General features: G+C 40.1%; 2 protein-coding genes and 1 non-coding gene across 4 annotated transcripts in view; 1 reads left to right on the top strand and 2 right to left on the bottom strand.

Annotated features, from left to right (window-relative positions):
- The window catches only part of LOC101745759 (uncharacterized), a 116,568-nt gene that overhangs the window by 35,049 nt on the left and 67,429 nt on the right, over nucleotides 1-14,090 (top strand). The window lies entirely within an intron of this gene.
- On the bottom strand, nucleotides 723-6,142 carry LOC101742389 (aminoacylase-1). Of its 2 annotated transcripts, none has more exons than XM_004925430.4 (9): nucleotides 5,984-6,142; nucleotides 4,915-5,084; nucleotides 4,299-4,467; nucleotides 4,047-4,193; nucleotides 3,567-3,637; nucleotides 2,844-2,960; nucleotides 2,250-2,345; nucleotides 1,481-1,614; nucleotides 723-958 (listed from the first exon to the last, which is right to left on the bottom strand). In XM_004925430.4, exons 1-9 carry the CDS (start codon nucleotides 6,084-6,086, stop codon nucleotides 754-756), a joined length of 1,212 nt encoding a protein of 403 aa, XP_004925487.1. In that variant the 5' UTR covers nucleotides 6,087-6,142; the 3' UTR covers nucleotides 723-753. The 2 variants fall into 2 exon arrangements, with proteins under 2 accessions (XP_004925487.1, NP_001040228.2); NM_001046763.2 differs by lacking the exon at nucleotides 5,984-6,142 and adding an exon at nucleotides 5,491-5,647.
- Nucleotides 10,470-10,553, bottom strand: TRNAL-CAG (transfer RNA leucine (anticodon CAG)). The gene has a single exon. It is a non-coding gene; the product is annotated as a tRNA-Leu (tRNA).

Raw genomic sequence — 14,090 nt, 5'->3', positions numbered from 1 at the left:
TTTCAGAAGATACTGACAACCTATAGGATGACATTAGTCGCATGAGCACAGATACGACTGGACTTACAGAAGATACTGACAACCTATAAGATGACTGTAGTTGCAAGAGCATAGAGACGACTAACCATGTTAGTTTTGATTATGTAGCAAGAGTATACGTTACGTGTCACGTGGTATTACATGGTCACTGAAGACATTACCAGGTGAATGTCCCTCTTTAAGATGTAGAGGATGTTTCAAAAGATTTGTAGAGCACGTACGCTTCATAAGGTCGGAGCGTGGTTGTTATAGCGCGGGCTTATGATACGTACTATCAGCAGTGAAATGGGGGGGGGGTGGAACGAATTTGTTACTAGAAGTTAGTGAAGAGCAGATGCTGCTACGAATTAAAAGGAATGTCGCCAGAGTCTGCGGTCCCGTTCTCGTACATTCCGCTAATAAGCGGTTCAACATTGCGGGATAAGACGTGGATTAATACTGTGTTTCTCAGCCTTTTTTTGTATCGGCACACTTTTAACGATTTAAAAATTTGGCGGTACACAAATAAAAAGATAAGATATTTTTTTTTACTTACCCATAACACGCTTTAAGAAGCGCATTTATAAACTATATTAAGATATAGTTTATAAATGATAATTTTAACCAAACATCATTGATTCCATTCCATTGATCATGATTTTTCATTTTACTGGCACACTGGATTAATACAATAAAACAGCAAATGAATTCTAATGATTTTATTCAAATAAAGAGTTAGGCATTAGCTACAGCCCTTATGATGCTCTGGTACACCGCTATTCCATTGATGAAGACGTCCAAGCCTAGATGCTCGTTGTGCTCATGCAGCGCGGGCGTGGTGTTGTGTATCGGCGAGAAGCCCAGCGCCGGGATGCCAAGTTCCCGAAGGTATCGGCTGTCGGTGCCTCCCGTAAACGTTTGAGGCTTAATTGACATTCCTCTGAAAGATGTGTCCGTGTTTTATTCTTAGTATTTTCATCGGTTTTCGTCGTCGATATAATTTTTTTATATATTTTTTTATTGCATAGACGGGTAGACGAACTTACGACCCACCTGGTATTGAGTGGTTACTGGAGCCCATATACATCTATAAAGTAAATGCGCCACCCAGATTGAGATATAAGTTCTAAGGTCTCAGTATAGTTACAACGGCTGCCCCATCCTTCAACCCGAAACGCATTCCTGATTCACGGTAGAAATAGGCAGGGTGGTGGTACCTACCCGTGTGGACTCACAAAAGGTCCTACCACCAGTAAATTGATACCATTGTTGAAGACATCCGTGAATGTGAATTCGGGATGTGCTTAATTTGAAAAAATTCTCGACAAGCGGTATTTGGATAACGGCACACTTACATCGCTCGATACAAGTACACTGGGCGTCCTATCTTTGAGGCCCTGACGACTTCGAAGACAATTATTTTGTAAGCCTGCATGATTACGAACAAATTATATTGCCTTACAGTTCCCGTGCGGTTTGTTTGAACGCTTTCCAGTAAATGTTGGCATCGTCTAGCTGAGTTGGTGTGGTGTAAGGATCCTTCTGCTTAAACTCGTACGTGACGCCGCGACCAGCTTCAGTACACCATTTCTGAATCTGCAAAAACAAAAGATCAACGATAAAGTACTAAGATAAAGCACCAATGTAGATTTTATCCATTTATTGTGAGTTTCGAAAAAAGGCGGCTAACGAAAAACTCATACTGCTAGATTTATAAAGCGCTTATTAACAATATTATGTTAAATTTAATGAATGAAGAAATTAAAACGAAATGATTGAAAAGCTTCAATGATTTGACGTATGACTGTTTTTGGATACATTTGTTGAGTTCACGTCTGTTAGCCCTTCGTTCCGCATTCGGAAGTTTTGTTCGATAGCATACATAGATGACGATAATGATATTTTAGGTCTTAATGCGCTTTCATTAGCTAGATTTGTATCTATGTATCTATGTAAAAAAAGCTTTTAACGCAAATTCGACTAAATCTAAGACGTTGAAAATTTGCACAGGTATCAAGTACTGAAGACATACAATAATCACTTTAGCCTAATGTTATGTTTACGATCACCAGGCTAAAAAGAAATATTTTTGTTTACTTAGAATTGCTATTAAAGCCATTTCCTTTGGTATTTATGGTAATTTCCTTTTTTTTGGTATTTTTCTCAACTAAGCCATTAATTAGCTGTTTATAACTAATCGGGTAATGATGTGGAAAAACTATGGCACTCACCATATTTTCGAATTCTTTTAAATCGACGTTCAGAGCTATGCGAAGGTCGAAGTTGGCTGTAAATTGTTCAGGAACCACATTGTTCTGTATACCTCCCTGTGAAATTATATGAAATAAATTAGTACTACCAGTTTTATAAATATTTAAGTGTGTTTACTGGTTTGTCTGTCGACCAGCAACGATTCAGCTTATTAACATGTTTTTTTAAAATAAATCTATTATGAGCATAATAATGAATGATTATAACAATGAATTCACAATCATTTTCACCAAAAGCTAATCCTCAATATCTCGAGCCTCTGTGATTCAATTATAGCATATAGATGGCGTTGCAGTCAGATTCTATGAGTGCCATTCGATAATACCCCTACTGAGTGTTCTGCGTGAAAGTCTATGCACAACTGGCCTTGAAACATGAGGTCTAATTGTCAAATAACTTGTAGCGACCGCGCTGTTCCATCAAGCCAGGGTGTACGACTCCTTCGCGTTAGAAATAGGTAGAATATTGGTCATTACCCGTGTAGGCTTACTATACGCCGTGCTAGTGAATATTCTAATTGAATTGTATTAAGCACTAATTTATTTAAAACTTACGGAGATCATGGTGAGGTTGACGCTAGTGACGTCACCGATGGTTAGCTGTGGGTTGTCAGCCAACTTTTTAACGGACTCCTGACGCAGGTCCATGAACTTATCGATTATGTACCGCAACTGTATGCATTGAAATAATATATTATAATATAGTATAGTTACAACGGCTGCCCCAGCTTCAAACCGAAACGCATTACAGCTTCACGGCAGAAATAGGCGAGGTGGTGGTACCTACCCGTGCGAACTGACAAGAGGTCCTACCACTAGTAATTATACAAATTATAATTTTTCGAGTTTGTTTTGATGTTATTCCTCCAAGTCAATCGTAAAGATTTCTTAAGTACGTATTTCATTAGAAAAATTGGTACACGCCTGCGATATTCGAACACCGATGCATCGCTAGATATCAATGCATCGGACATCTTATCCTTTAGGCCACGACGACTTGAAATGTGAGAAGTTGGAAGATAAAAATTAAATAAATTTATGAATATTTAGAATAAAATAAAAAGTTCAAGACAAACTGTAAAATATACGCGTCGAACAAAATTATAAATTTTTAGATTTCTAGAACGTTACCCGAAAACGAATCATTATTCCAACATAGGAATCGAACAAATATTTTTTTCATTATTGATAAAAAAAATGTTTTGAATTTCCCAAAGAAATGAATATCGAAATAGTCTTTAATTAGGAGAAATTCAATGAAATGTTTTTGAGTCTAACCTTTTCGCCGCAGTTGTCCGGGAGCAGAAGGGAACCGTGACCGGATTTTCCGGGACAAGTGATTTTCACATCTGCAACGAAACCAGATTACTGAAAGAGCGCCATTTGCGGTAGGCGGCGGATTGGCTCTGCCCGTGGCATTATTGACGTTCATGAGCAACGGTAACCACTCACCATCTAGTGAGCCGTATGCTCTCGTTTGCCTTACACGGACAATAAAAAAACCTCGGCTCCTATGACGCGTTCTTCCAGGTGGTATCTTCAGTGCCGGCCATAGAGCGAGTCTTTGTAAATAGCTGTAGTAAAAATTCAATCAATCATGCAAATCAAAATCGTCCACAGTTAGACGTCTATCTTTTAGCCCACAGAAATCCACCGGCTCACTGATGGTGTAAATTGGAAAAGACCTATGTCGGTCCAACGATTTCTGTCCGGTATCACCAGGCCGGGTTCATATGAAGCTAATAAAAAATAACTTACGCCAAATTATTCTTTCGCCATTGAAGACCAGGTAGTCATCGTTAGAGGATGCGACGCCCTCATCGAGAGCGAACCCGACATTCATATTTTTGAAGACGTCCGTCTGAACGAACTTCCCCATTCCAGTATCGCCACCAATCTCCTCGTCTAGTCAAAGAAACAGTGGAATATTGCATGAATGCTGATATTTTAATTGTGTGCAGAGAAGAAAGAGAAGAGAGCAAGATAAGAAGGTCATAACTCTTCGCTTACCGGGTACAAATGACAGATGCACAGTCCTTTTGAGCTTGACGCCGGTTTCCTTCAGCCTCCTCACGGCCTCAATGTACTGAATTCCAACCGACTTCATATCTTGAACTCCTCTAGCGTAAATTACATTGTCTTCTATTTCAGCAGCAAAGGGAGGATGCTTCCAGCTGTTCTGTAAGATTGGACGATCTTTCAATTGAATTGAATAAAAGAGAACAAACAAATTTGGTATCCATTTTTGCTATAATGCAATTGTATTCGGCAAAAGCTTATTTTTGAATTAAGCAATGGACCCGAATGCAAATTTAAGACTGTATTGTATTTAAAATAAAAAGTGGACGCAGTGATGTTATTGGATAAAGGTTGCGGCCATAAACACTCGAACCAACCGATGTTCATAATTCAATGAAATTGATTCGAGTAATCGTCACGACATGACGAACCTTTGTAAGCTTCGATATTATATTGTTTGATGTTTTTTTACATAATAAATTGTAATACATAATTTTTTACACAATTGTGGTAAGCTCGTAGAGGCCTATGTGCAGCAGTAGACATCAGTAAGCTTAAAGATAGATGACATAACAGACCCTGTCTAAATAGCATATAATGAAGTTACCTCGAAGACAGGCACCACGTCCATATGAGAGTTGAGTAATATGCTCGGCAGCTCAGGCTGCTCTCCTAACCAGGTCATTACCAACGTCGGCTTCTTTGGCAAAGGTTCGACCACTTGCACTTGCAGTCCAATCTTTTCAGCTTCATTTTTGAGGAAGTTGATGCATTCATCTGTAAATAGATACCGACAGTAAGACTTTTGTTCTTTGCACAGCTAGCATTGGTATTGGCCATAAAGTCGATATGAGACCCACGCTTCTCAGTAAATAGCACGTTGTGGCAATAATTTAACGGAAAGCGATTCTCCTCTTACGATCGAGAATAATTTGAGAGCGTTGTTCTACTCGTGTAGCAAAATTTAATCACATCAATATTAATCGAGCTTTCTATGCGGTTCGGTAATTGGCGTCGAACGACGATGAGTAGGATTGAGTCGATCGTTGTGCTTTAGGGAGTTCACGTTCAATACGTTACGAAATGTTGAATAGTTTGGTATTCTGTTGTCGGAGTGCTCTAACAAATCGTTTCTAATAAGCGATATGGACAATTTAATTACAGGATGATACAAAATCCTTACTGTAGTCAACGTTCGGATGTACTGAACGTATTCTAAGATAGTTCTGTAAGGTCGAGACGCTGGGGTCACTCTTGAGTGAACTTGTATGTATTCTGAGCATTGCGGAAATAAGGCAAAACGGTGTACAGTCGCGTCACTATTCACTGTAGAGAATGGCATATTTTGTGGTTTGTACTGTGTTATATATTGTTTCATGAGGTTTCATTGTCGCACGAAAATTGATTTACTAATTTCGATAAAACCACAACGTTTAGTCAAATCAAAATATGATAGTGGTTTTTTTTTGTTTTTCGTATAAATTTCATTTATCGAACTAATTTTCTTATCTCCGGCGGTTGTTAAAGCGAAGCATGCCCCAGAATTTCGCTTATTATAACTTTATAATGTCTAAATAATGAGCATGTTATTTACTACCTTCTCTTTCTGTCTCTTTTATTATTTGGATCGATTTTCCTGTTGCTGTTAAAAATATATCAAAACCAACAATCCTTACTGTAGTCAACGTTCGGATGTACTGAACGTATTCGAAGATAGTTCTGTAAGGTCGAGACGCTGGGGTCAATCTTGCCTGAAGTTCTTCTTTTTAAATTGAACATTGCAGAAACAAGGTAAAGCGATATAAAGACGCGACACTGATCACTGAAACGAATGGAATATTTTGTGGTTTGTACTGTGTTATATATTGTTTCATGAGGTTTCATTGTCGCACGAAAATTGATTTCCTAATTTCGATAAAGCCACAACGTTAAGTCAAATCAAATGATAGAGGTATTTTTTTGTTTTCGTATGAATTTCATTTATCGAACTAATTTTCTTATCTCCGGCGGTTGTTAAAGCGAAGTATGCCCCAGAATTTCGCTTATTATAATTTTATAATGTCTAAATAATGAGCATGTTATTTACTACCTTCTCTTTTGTCTCTTTTATTATTTGGATCGACTTTCCTGTTGCTGTTAAAAATATATCAAAACCAACATAAGCTTTAAGAGTCACAGCAGAGAAAAGTTCTAGTACTCTGTACATTACGCTGTTAAAGTTTTTTCATCCCTTCTGAACTCGTCAGATACGAGTTCAAAAACATTTTTTTTTCCATTTTCAGCCCCTTCATGCCAATGGCCAAGCCATGGAAAACGGCAGATTAATATTTATCTGTTATCGAAAACAAATGAGGCGCAAAGATTATTAATATCTGACGCGCTCAAGTATTTCTGTGTGACTTTTTTTTTGAAGTGAAACTTCTAATGCGTCTTCCAACAAGGTTGCGTTAAACGTTTAACGCTCCTGGGGAGGGGGAATAGAAAGAGACAGAGCGAGAGCGAATGCGTGACGCTCGAACGCATGCGCGTAGTATACCTGTTACAGGCCAGCGCGAGCGTTAGCAACGAGTAGCGTCCAATATTTTAATGAAGTACATATTATAAAAATATATATATTTATTTTTCTATCTATAATTTAAAATTATTAATTATAAATTTATATTAAAAATTTTAACATACTGAAAAATTTGAATATAACCAAAAGATTCGTTTATCGTACCATCAAACGATACAATGAAGACTCTAGTGTAGATGACAGGTCAAGATGTGGTCGTCCTCGGTCTGTTAGGACTCCAGCAGTGATAAAAGCTGTGAAGGCGCGAATTCAAAGAAATCCCAAACGTAAGTAGAAACTGTTGGCCCTTCAGATGGGGTTAAGCAGAACCACGGTGAAAAGGGTGTTAAATGAAAACTTAGGGCTTCGGGCATATCGAAGAAAAACAGGACATCGTTTGAATGCTCGTCTAATGGACCTGAGACTGAAGAGATGCCGCGCTTTGTTGAAGCGGTACGCGGGAAAAAAATATCGGGAAATTCTTTTTTCGGATGAAAACTTTTTTACCGTAGAAGAGAGCTACAACAAACAAAATGATAAGGTGTACGCACGCAGTAGTGAAGAAGCGAGCAACCGTATTCCGCGTGTCCAACGAGGTCATTTTCCATCCTCGCTCATGGTATGGTTGGGAGTTTCTTATTGGGGCTTAACAGAGGTAAATTTTTGTGAGAAAGGTGTAAAAACTAATGCAGTTGTGTATCAAAATACAGTCCTGACGAACCTTGTGGAACCTGTTTCTCATACCATGTTCAATAACAGGCACTGGGTATTCCAACAAGATTCGGCGCCAGCTCATAGAGCGAAGAGCACACAAGACTGGCTGGCGGCGCGTGAAATCGACTTCATCCGGCACGAAGACTGGCCCTCCTCCAGTCCAGATTTGAATCCGTTAGATTACAAGATATGGCAACACTTGGAGGAAAAGGCGTGCTCAAAGCCTCATCCCAGTTTGGAGTCACTCAAGACATCCTTGATTAAGGCAGCCGCCGATATTGACATGGACCTCGTTCGTGCTGCGATAGACGACTGGCCGCGCAGATTGAAGGCCTGTATTCAAAATCACGGAGGTCATTTTGAATAAACTTTAGTGTCATAAGAATCTATGTTTTGTTAAGTTCATTTTGGTATATGAATGGTTACATAATGAATAAACTTGTTTCAATTATTTTACATTAAACATGTGACAGAATTTATGACCTGACTATGTATATAATATAAATGTTGAAGATGTCGCATCTCTTATACACAGTATTCCCTATTACAAGAGCAATCTGATTTTAGGATAAAAAATTAAGAAAACCACAACACTACACATCGAAAAAGAAGTTTAACTTCATTCACGTGCACCAAGTTGCACGCGCATCGTATTTTTTTACATTTTTGAAAACATTACTTTCTCCAACCACAAGTGAAAAGGTGTACATCAAATAACTTTTTTTTTCTTTTGAGCATCCAATGTTCAGAATCCAATGTCCCCGTGACGTTGGAGTAAGCCCCCATTTAGCCTCGTGGGTTCCCCTTCTATGTATAAGCATTTTGCAAAGTGACGGAAGACTTGGAGACTCTAAGAAGAGTTTAAAATTGGGAAACGCGATGACAGTTCGGATCACAGTCATTTCGGATGCTCCCGATCCATTAACGGTGCTTTTAGGGCTCAACGAGCTTCGGGAGCTACCTGTGGAAGGTCTGCAGGAGAGAACCACATCCGGGTTGCCACCAGTGCGGGCATCCGGACGATGACGCTCAGCACGCAATCGAAGCGTGCCCGCGTTGGGAGCACTCGCGGCGAGACCTCATCGCGGTGCTGGGGAGAGACCTCTCCTTGCGGGCTGTCATCGCCCGCATGCTAGTGGACCAGAATTCTTGGGAGGCCATGAGCAGGTTTTGCGACCTGGTCATGGCGTTCCGAGAGGCTGAGGAGCGCGAAAGGGAGTGGGATCCCTCTTCGGCTTCTCAGCGAAGAAGGCGGAGTGGGCGGCACGGACGCGAAGCTCCCGTTCATCTCCCATCGGGTGCCGGGTGCGGGGACGCCCGGTACTCGGCTGTCGGTCCGGAGGTGAGGTGGCGCAAGGTGGCTCCTGTGCACCGCTCACGGTTTGTCTCCCGAGACGACGTTCTGCGGGATCTTCCCGGAGATGGAATGCCGTCCTATTATCAGGACGGGTACCGGCGACGGCGAGCCTTCGGCGCGCACTGTGCGGTACCGTGGGTTCCGTGAAGTCGGAGTGGTGGGGCTCGATGGGGTTTAGTCGGTAGTTAGTTTTGCGGGGTAGCTCTTGTGTGGCTAACGCCGTGCAGTGCCTCGCGCGTCTTTCTCAAGGCGTAGTCTCCCGGCAGGAATTGAAAGAAGAGGAGCACCCCGGTCTTCTTCTTCTTCTCCCTGTTCTTCTCTGGAGGCGCCGGAGTCCGACATAACCCTGTCTCTTACCCCCTTCGACCGGGTATCCGTAAATTGATTCACAAGCGTTAAAAAAAAGGGCTCAACGAGTAAATTAACCCACAAACACAGCCCATTGAGTTTCTCGCCGGATCTTCTCAGTGGGTCGCGTTTTCGATCCGGTGGTAGATTCTACGAAGCACGGCTCTTGCTAGGGTACATGTTAGGGCGAAGCTGAAATAGCCTCTCAGGGCTATCAGCATAGGTAGGAAAAAAATATATATAGTCACCACCTTATTTCATTATCTATGCCATATGCTATATTTATTTTTAAATAGTGATGTTTCGATTTAACTTTCGTAATAGGTATCCAACAAAACCACATTATGAAGTAATTTCAATGACAATAGGAATATTTTTTCACTAAATAATATTTTTAATAGATAGCGGCATGTTATCTTCGGTTCGGTTTATTGAGAAACAGATGGATACTGCGATTTTTGTTCAATTTCTAGTTTTTTTAAATAATCATCAACAAGCCTGCTCGGAAGCAATTCAATATAAATTGGTGATAAATTTGAGAATCGGCAACAGCGTCCTGCCTGTTTCTGCCGTGAAGCAGTAATGCGTTTCGGTTTGAAGGATGGGAAAGACATTGTACTGAAAAAACGGTGGCTTAGAACTCGTGTCCCAAGGTGGGTGGCATTTACGTTATTATTGACTAAATGCTCCAGTAACCACTTAATACCGGCTAGGCGGTGAGCTCGTACAGCCATCTTAGCAATAAATAAATAAAACGCATTTGACATGATAAGCTCCGTTTTTTTTGAGGCTGGTTAAAATAAATTTGATGTCAACATTTTCAATGAACTTTTTCTTGCCTTTATCTCACAATATTTGTGGTCAGCACAGCATGTCCTATTATCATGCTGTATAGGGATTCGGCATGAGCTTCACGACCGACTATCTGCCTAACGTCAATTGTCCTAAGGTATCCCAATAGCATGCCCATTGCAACATGCCATCGGAAGGGACTTTATCTTTTTTTTGTGTTCCTTTTACTTCATCCATTTTGGGTTCTATAATTTGCATATTATTTCATTACCTACCACAATTATATTTATTACAAAATTTAGATTTACAAACACCATAAAATAAATTTTGGAAAAACGAATTCTTTAGTTTCAATGTACATTCTTATCGTACCTGCGATTTGTCAGAAAAAAAAAGTTGTCAGAAGTGGGATTCGAACCCACGCCCACAGAAGTGGACTGCGACCTGAACGCAGCGCCTTAGACCGCTCGGCCATCCTGACCCACATGACGTAGTTGAAATTATTAAACCAAAATCAGATGGTATCAGATTTCTGTCGTTCCGAGGATTAAGGGAAATAGGGATTAGGGGTACAATAGGGACATATCTGTGTTGTCACTAGGGTTGCCAGATATTTTTTTCAGCTTATAAGGGACAATTAAATCGATGCCTCCAATGAACACTACTCTAACTCCAAATTCATAGGTTTACAGCTTATTATTTATTCGTAGCTTTACAGGAGGAGCGCTTAAACGAAAAAAGTTGATAAAATCTTTATTAGCTGATTTACTCTTGGTTGGAACTCCATCAATAATGAATTTGTAATACTTTTAAAATAGTGAAGCGATTTGCGTGAAAAACGAAAATTTCAAAATTTTGAGTTAGAGTAGTAGTGTTCATTGGAGGCATCGAAATGGGCAAAAAAATACCAGAATAAAACCTGGGACAAATAAAAAACAAAATTATATAGTGATAATCTTTATTTTTTATGATATTTCTCTGAGGAGCAAGTCAGTTTTAACATATTTTTATCGGTTTTAACATATTTATAAAAATCAATACAATTATAATCGTACGGTTCGAATTCGGGACAGAATCCACTTCGACAAAGCGGCACGACACGAGAACCCTCTCATCGTGGCCGCCGGTAACTACATTCCCGATCCTGCGGACAGAATGGAAAGCAGTCGACGTCGCCCCAAACACGTCATCTCGGATCCTCCCGATCCACTAACAGTGCTTTTAGGTACCTCAAGCACCGGTCATCGCTCTCGTCGAACCCGTCGCTTGCGACGAAGGGCTCGACGAGTAAATAAACCCTCAGACACAGCCACTGAGTTTCTCGCCGGATCTTCTCAGTGGGTCGCGTTTCCGATCCGGTGGTAGATTCTGCGATTCCCGGCTGTTGCTAGGGTTCGTGTTAGCAACGTCGTCAGGTTTGTGCCCCGTGAGCTCACCTACTAGTTAAGTTTATGCTGATATAGCCTCTCAAGGCTCTCAGCTTAGGTAGAAAAAAAAAACAGTTAGTTTATATAGTCACCACCTTATTTAATTATCTATGCCATATGCTATATTTAATTTTATTTTTAAGTTTTGTGTGCTGTGAGCTCGTCCACCCATCTAAACAATAAAAAAAAAAGTAAAACCGCTGACAATTTGTGTTGGAATTGGAAAGCGTCCCGATTCCCCTCAATCTACTGTACTCTACTTGGGATTAGGTACAATTTGAGTCATACAATATTGTCTTCTATGCTGCTTTTAATCGGAAATATATTCGAGAGGTGAAATGTTATTTGGTTTAAGTGATTTTGCATAATACGGTACGTTTATTTTCGTAATTAAAGGTACGTTTTAATTGATATAAGCATTAAGGTAGGCAGCGGCTTGGTTCTGCCCCTGGCATTGCTGAAGTCCATGGGCGACGGTAACCAATCACCATCAGGTAGGCCGTATGCTCGTCTGCATACAAGGGCAGTAAAAAAGAATCAACAGTTCGATTTTTTTAATTAAACTTCAATTAAATTTATTCCTATGCTACGTATGGCAAAACCGATCAAATTTATTTGTATTTAGATTTTTCATTCTTTCTCTAACTACCGGTCATTTTTGTTTATACTGTGACAGTCGTAAAATAAATGCTTAAAGTAGAGGTGCCATATACTAAAAAAAATACTCTATTCAAATCAAGCTGAAGAAGTTTTTTTTTTGTTATGATATATTTTCCAAAATTTAAACTTTAAATGGCTCTCCTGTAACTTTGCGAAAAGGTCGCTTAAACGAAATATACTTTCAGCCCTTGTATTATTAATTCTACTTCATAATACAAGGGTTGAGAAATACGCCCGGCTGATGAAATTATGCTACAGTCCAAAATCTCAACGTCAAGTACCATATTTTATAAGATACGAACTACCTTCAAGTGGACAGCCAGCTACAGCGCAATTACTGTTTTTATTGGTCGTAGGACCTCTTGTGAGTCCGCACGGGTAGGTACCACCACCCCGCCTATTTCTGCCGTGAAGCAGTAATGCGTTTCGATTTGGAGAGTGAGGCAGCCGTTGTAACTATACTTGAGACCTTAGAACTTATATCTCAAGGTGGGTGGCGCATTTACGTTGCAGATGTCTATAGGTTCCAGTTCCCATTTAACACCATATGGGCTGTGAGCTTGTCCACCCATCTATGCAATAAATAAATAAAACTTTTTTTTTTGGTTCATCGTTGCATAACATTGGCCGAACACGTGCTAATGAGAGCCGCTCGAAGAGGAGGAAAACGTTAAACTAATTTATAAGCCACAAGTGGATAAGGTTTTGGCGACGATCCAACCGCTATCTGGTAAACGTTAATGATTCGGTCGCGATAAATCGATACGAAGCACGCTTCAATTGGCTCACTTTAAAGTTCAAATTCAGAACAGATCTGTTAGTCGATCCACGCTTTGAAGTTCTAGTTAGGAAGGATAGCTCACGGAGTAAGCAGTTACCGAAGACCTGATAATATAAGCATAATAAGAAAAATTCGACCTTTGAATTATAAAGTTAAAGTCTCAGTTGCATTGTCAAAATTAAATATCCCTCAGTTGAGCCGAAACATAAGACTGCCCCCAAAAATTGTCAAGATTTTGGTACTTTTCATGCAGAGATATACTACCAGTATTCAATGAGCAAATTTATTAGTATTAGAATTTCTTTACGTAATGTTAGTACTTCTCCGTGGAAGCTGTTTCTCAATACATACTAGGTACGTATTTAGTTACGAATTGATCTCTGGTATCATCACTCTATACGAGTATACCGCTGGTCCACTAATATTATTATTAGACGCCTCTTTTTTTTTCCTACCTAAGCTGATAGCCTTGAGAGGCTATTTTAGCGTAACCTTAACTACTAGGTGAGCTCACGGGGCTCAAAACTGACGACGTTGCTATCACGAACCCTAGCAAGAGCCGTGGTTCGCCGAATCTACCACCGGATCGGAAACGCGACCCACAGAAGATCCGGCGAGAAACTCCGTGAGCTGTATCTGTGGGTTAATTTACTCGTCGAGCACTTCGTCGCAAGCGATGAGTTCGACGAGAACGATGACCGGAACCACATTACCGTCGTTCAAATCTCGGTACGCTACGAATTCCCAGTAATGAACTAAAATTGTTGGCGGCTAACCTTTTCGCGCGTAGGTAGGAGCGGAAGGATTCGCAGCCGCATTTCCCGGGCAAACCATTTACAAGTCTACAGTTAGATCATTATGACATCCTTGATATTTATTTTAACTTAATGAAATTTTTGTAAAATTATTTTAGGCTTATAATCGTATTGTTGGCAAATCAGGCATGAGCCTAAAAACACGTTTCAAACTATTCCAGCTTAACTATCGCGCCGGGGGTCGTAGGTTCCATTAGCGCATCGGGTAAAGGTCCGTGCGATCTATTTTAGTTTAGATGTGAGCTAGTTTGCTTGTCCTTTGTCTTGGAGCTTAATACCTATATATATTTCTTCTTTTTCTTCTTCTTAGTCGCATACTTCATTGCTGAAGGTCG

Source organism: Bombyx mori, chromosome 23 (assembly GCF_030269925.1).
Source record: "Bombyx mori chromosome 23, ASM3026992v2".
NCBI classification, from domain to species: domain Eukaryota; kingdom Metazoa; phylum Arthropoda; class Insecta; order Lepidoptera; family Bombycidae; genus Bombyx; species Bombyx mori.
This window is presented reverse-complemented; position numbering and strand designations above follow the sequence as displayed.

Coding starts and splice junctions, on each gene's coding strand:
- LOC101742389 (XM_004925430.4), bottom strand. CDS start 6,086: ATGTTCAATTTAAAAAGAAGAACTTCAGGCAAGATTGACCCCAGCGTC. Junction 3,638..4,046: donor TGGCGAAAGAATAATTTGGC/GTAAGTTATTTT, acceptor GTTTCGTTGCAG/ATGTGAAAATCACTTGTCCC. Junction 2,346..2,843: donor TCAACCTCACCATGATCTCC/GTAAGTTTTAAA, acceptor ATAATTTCACAG/GGAGGTATACAGAACAATGT.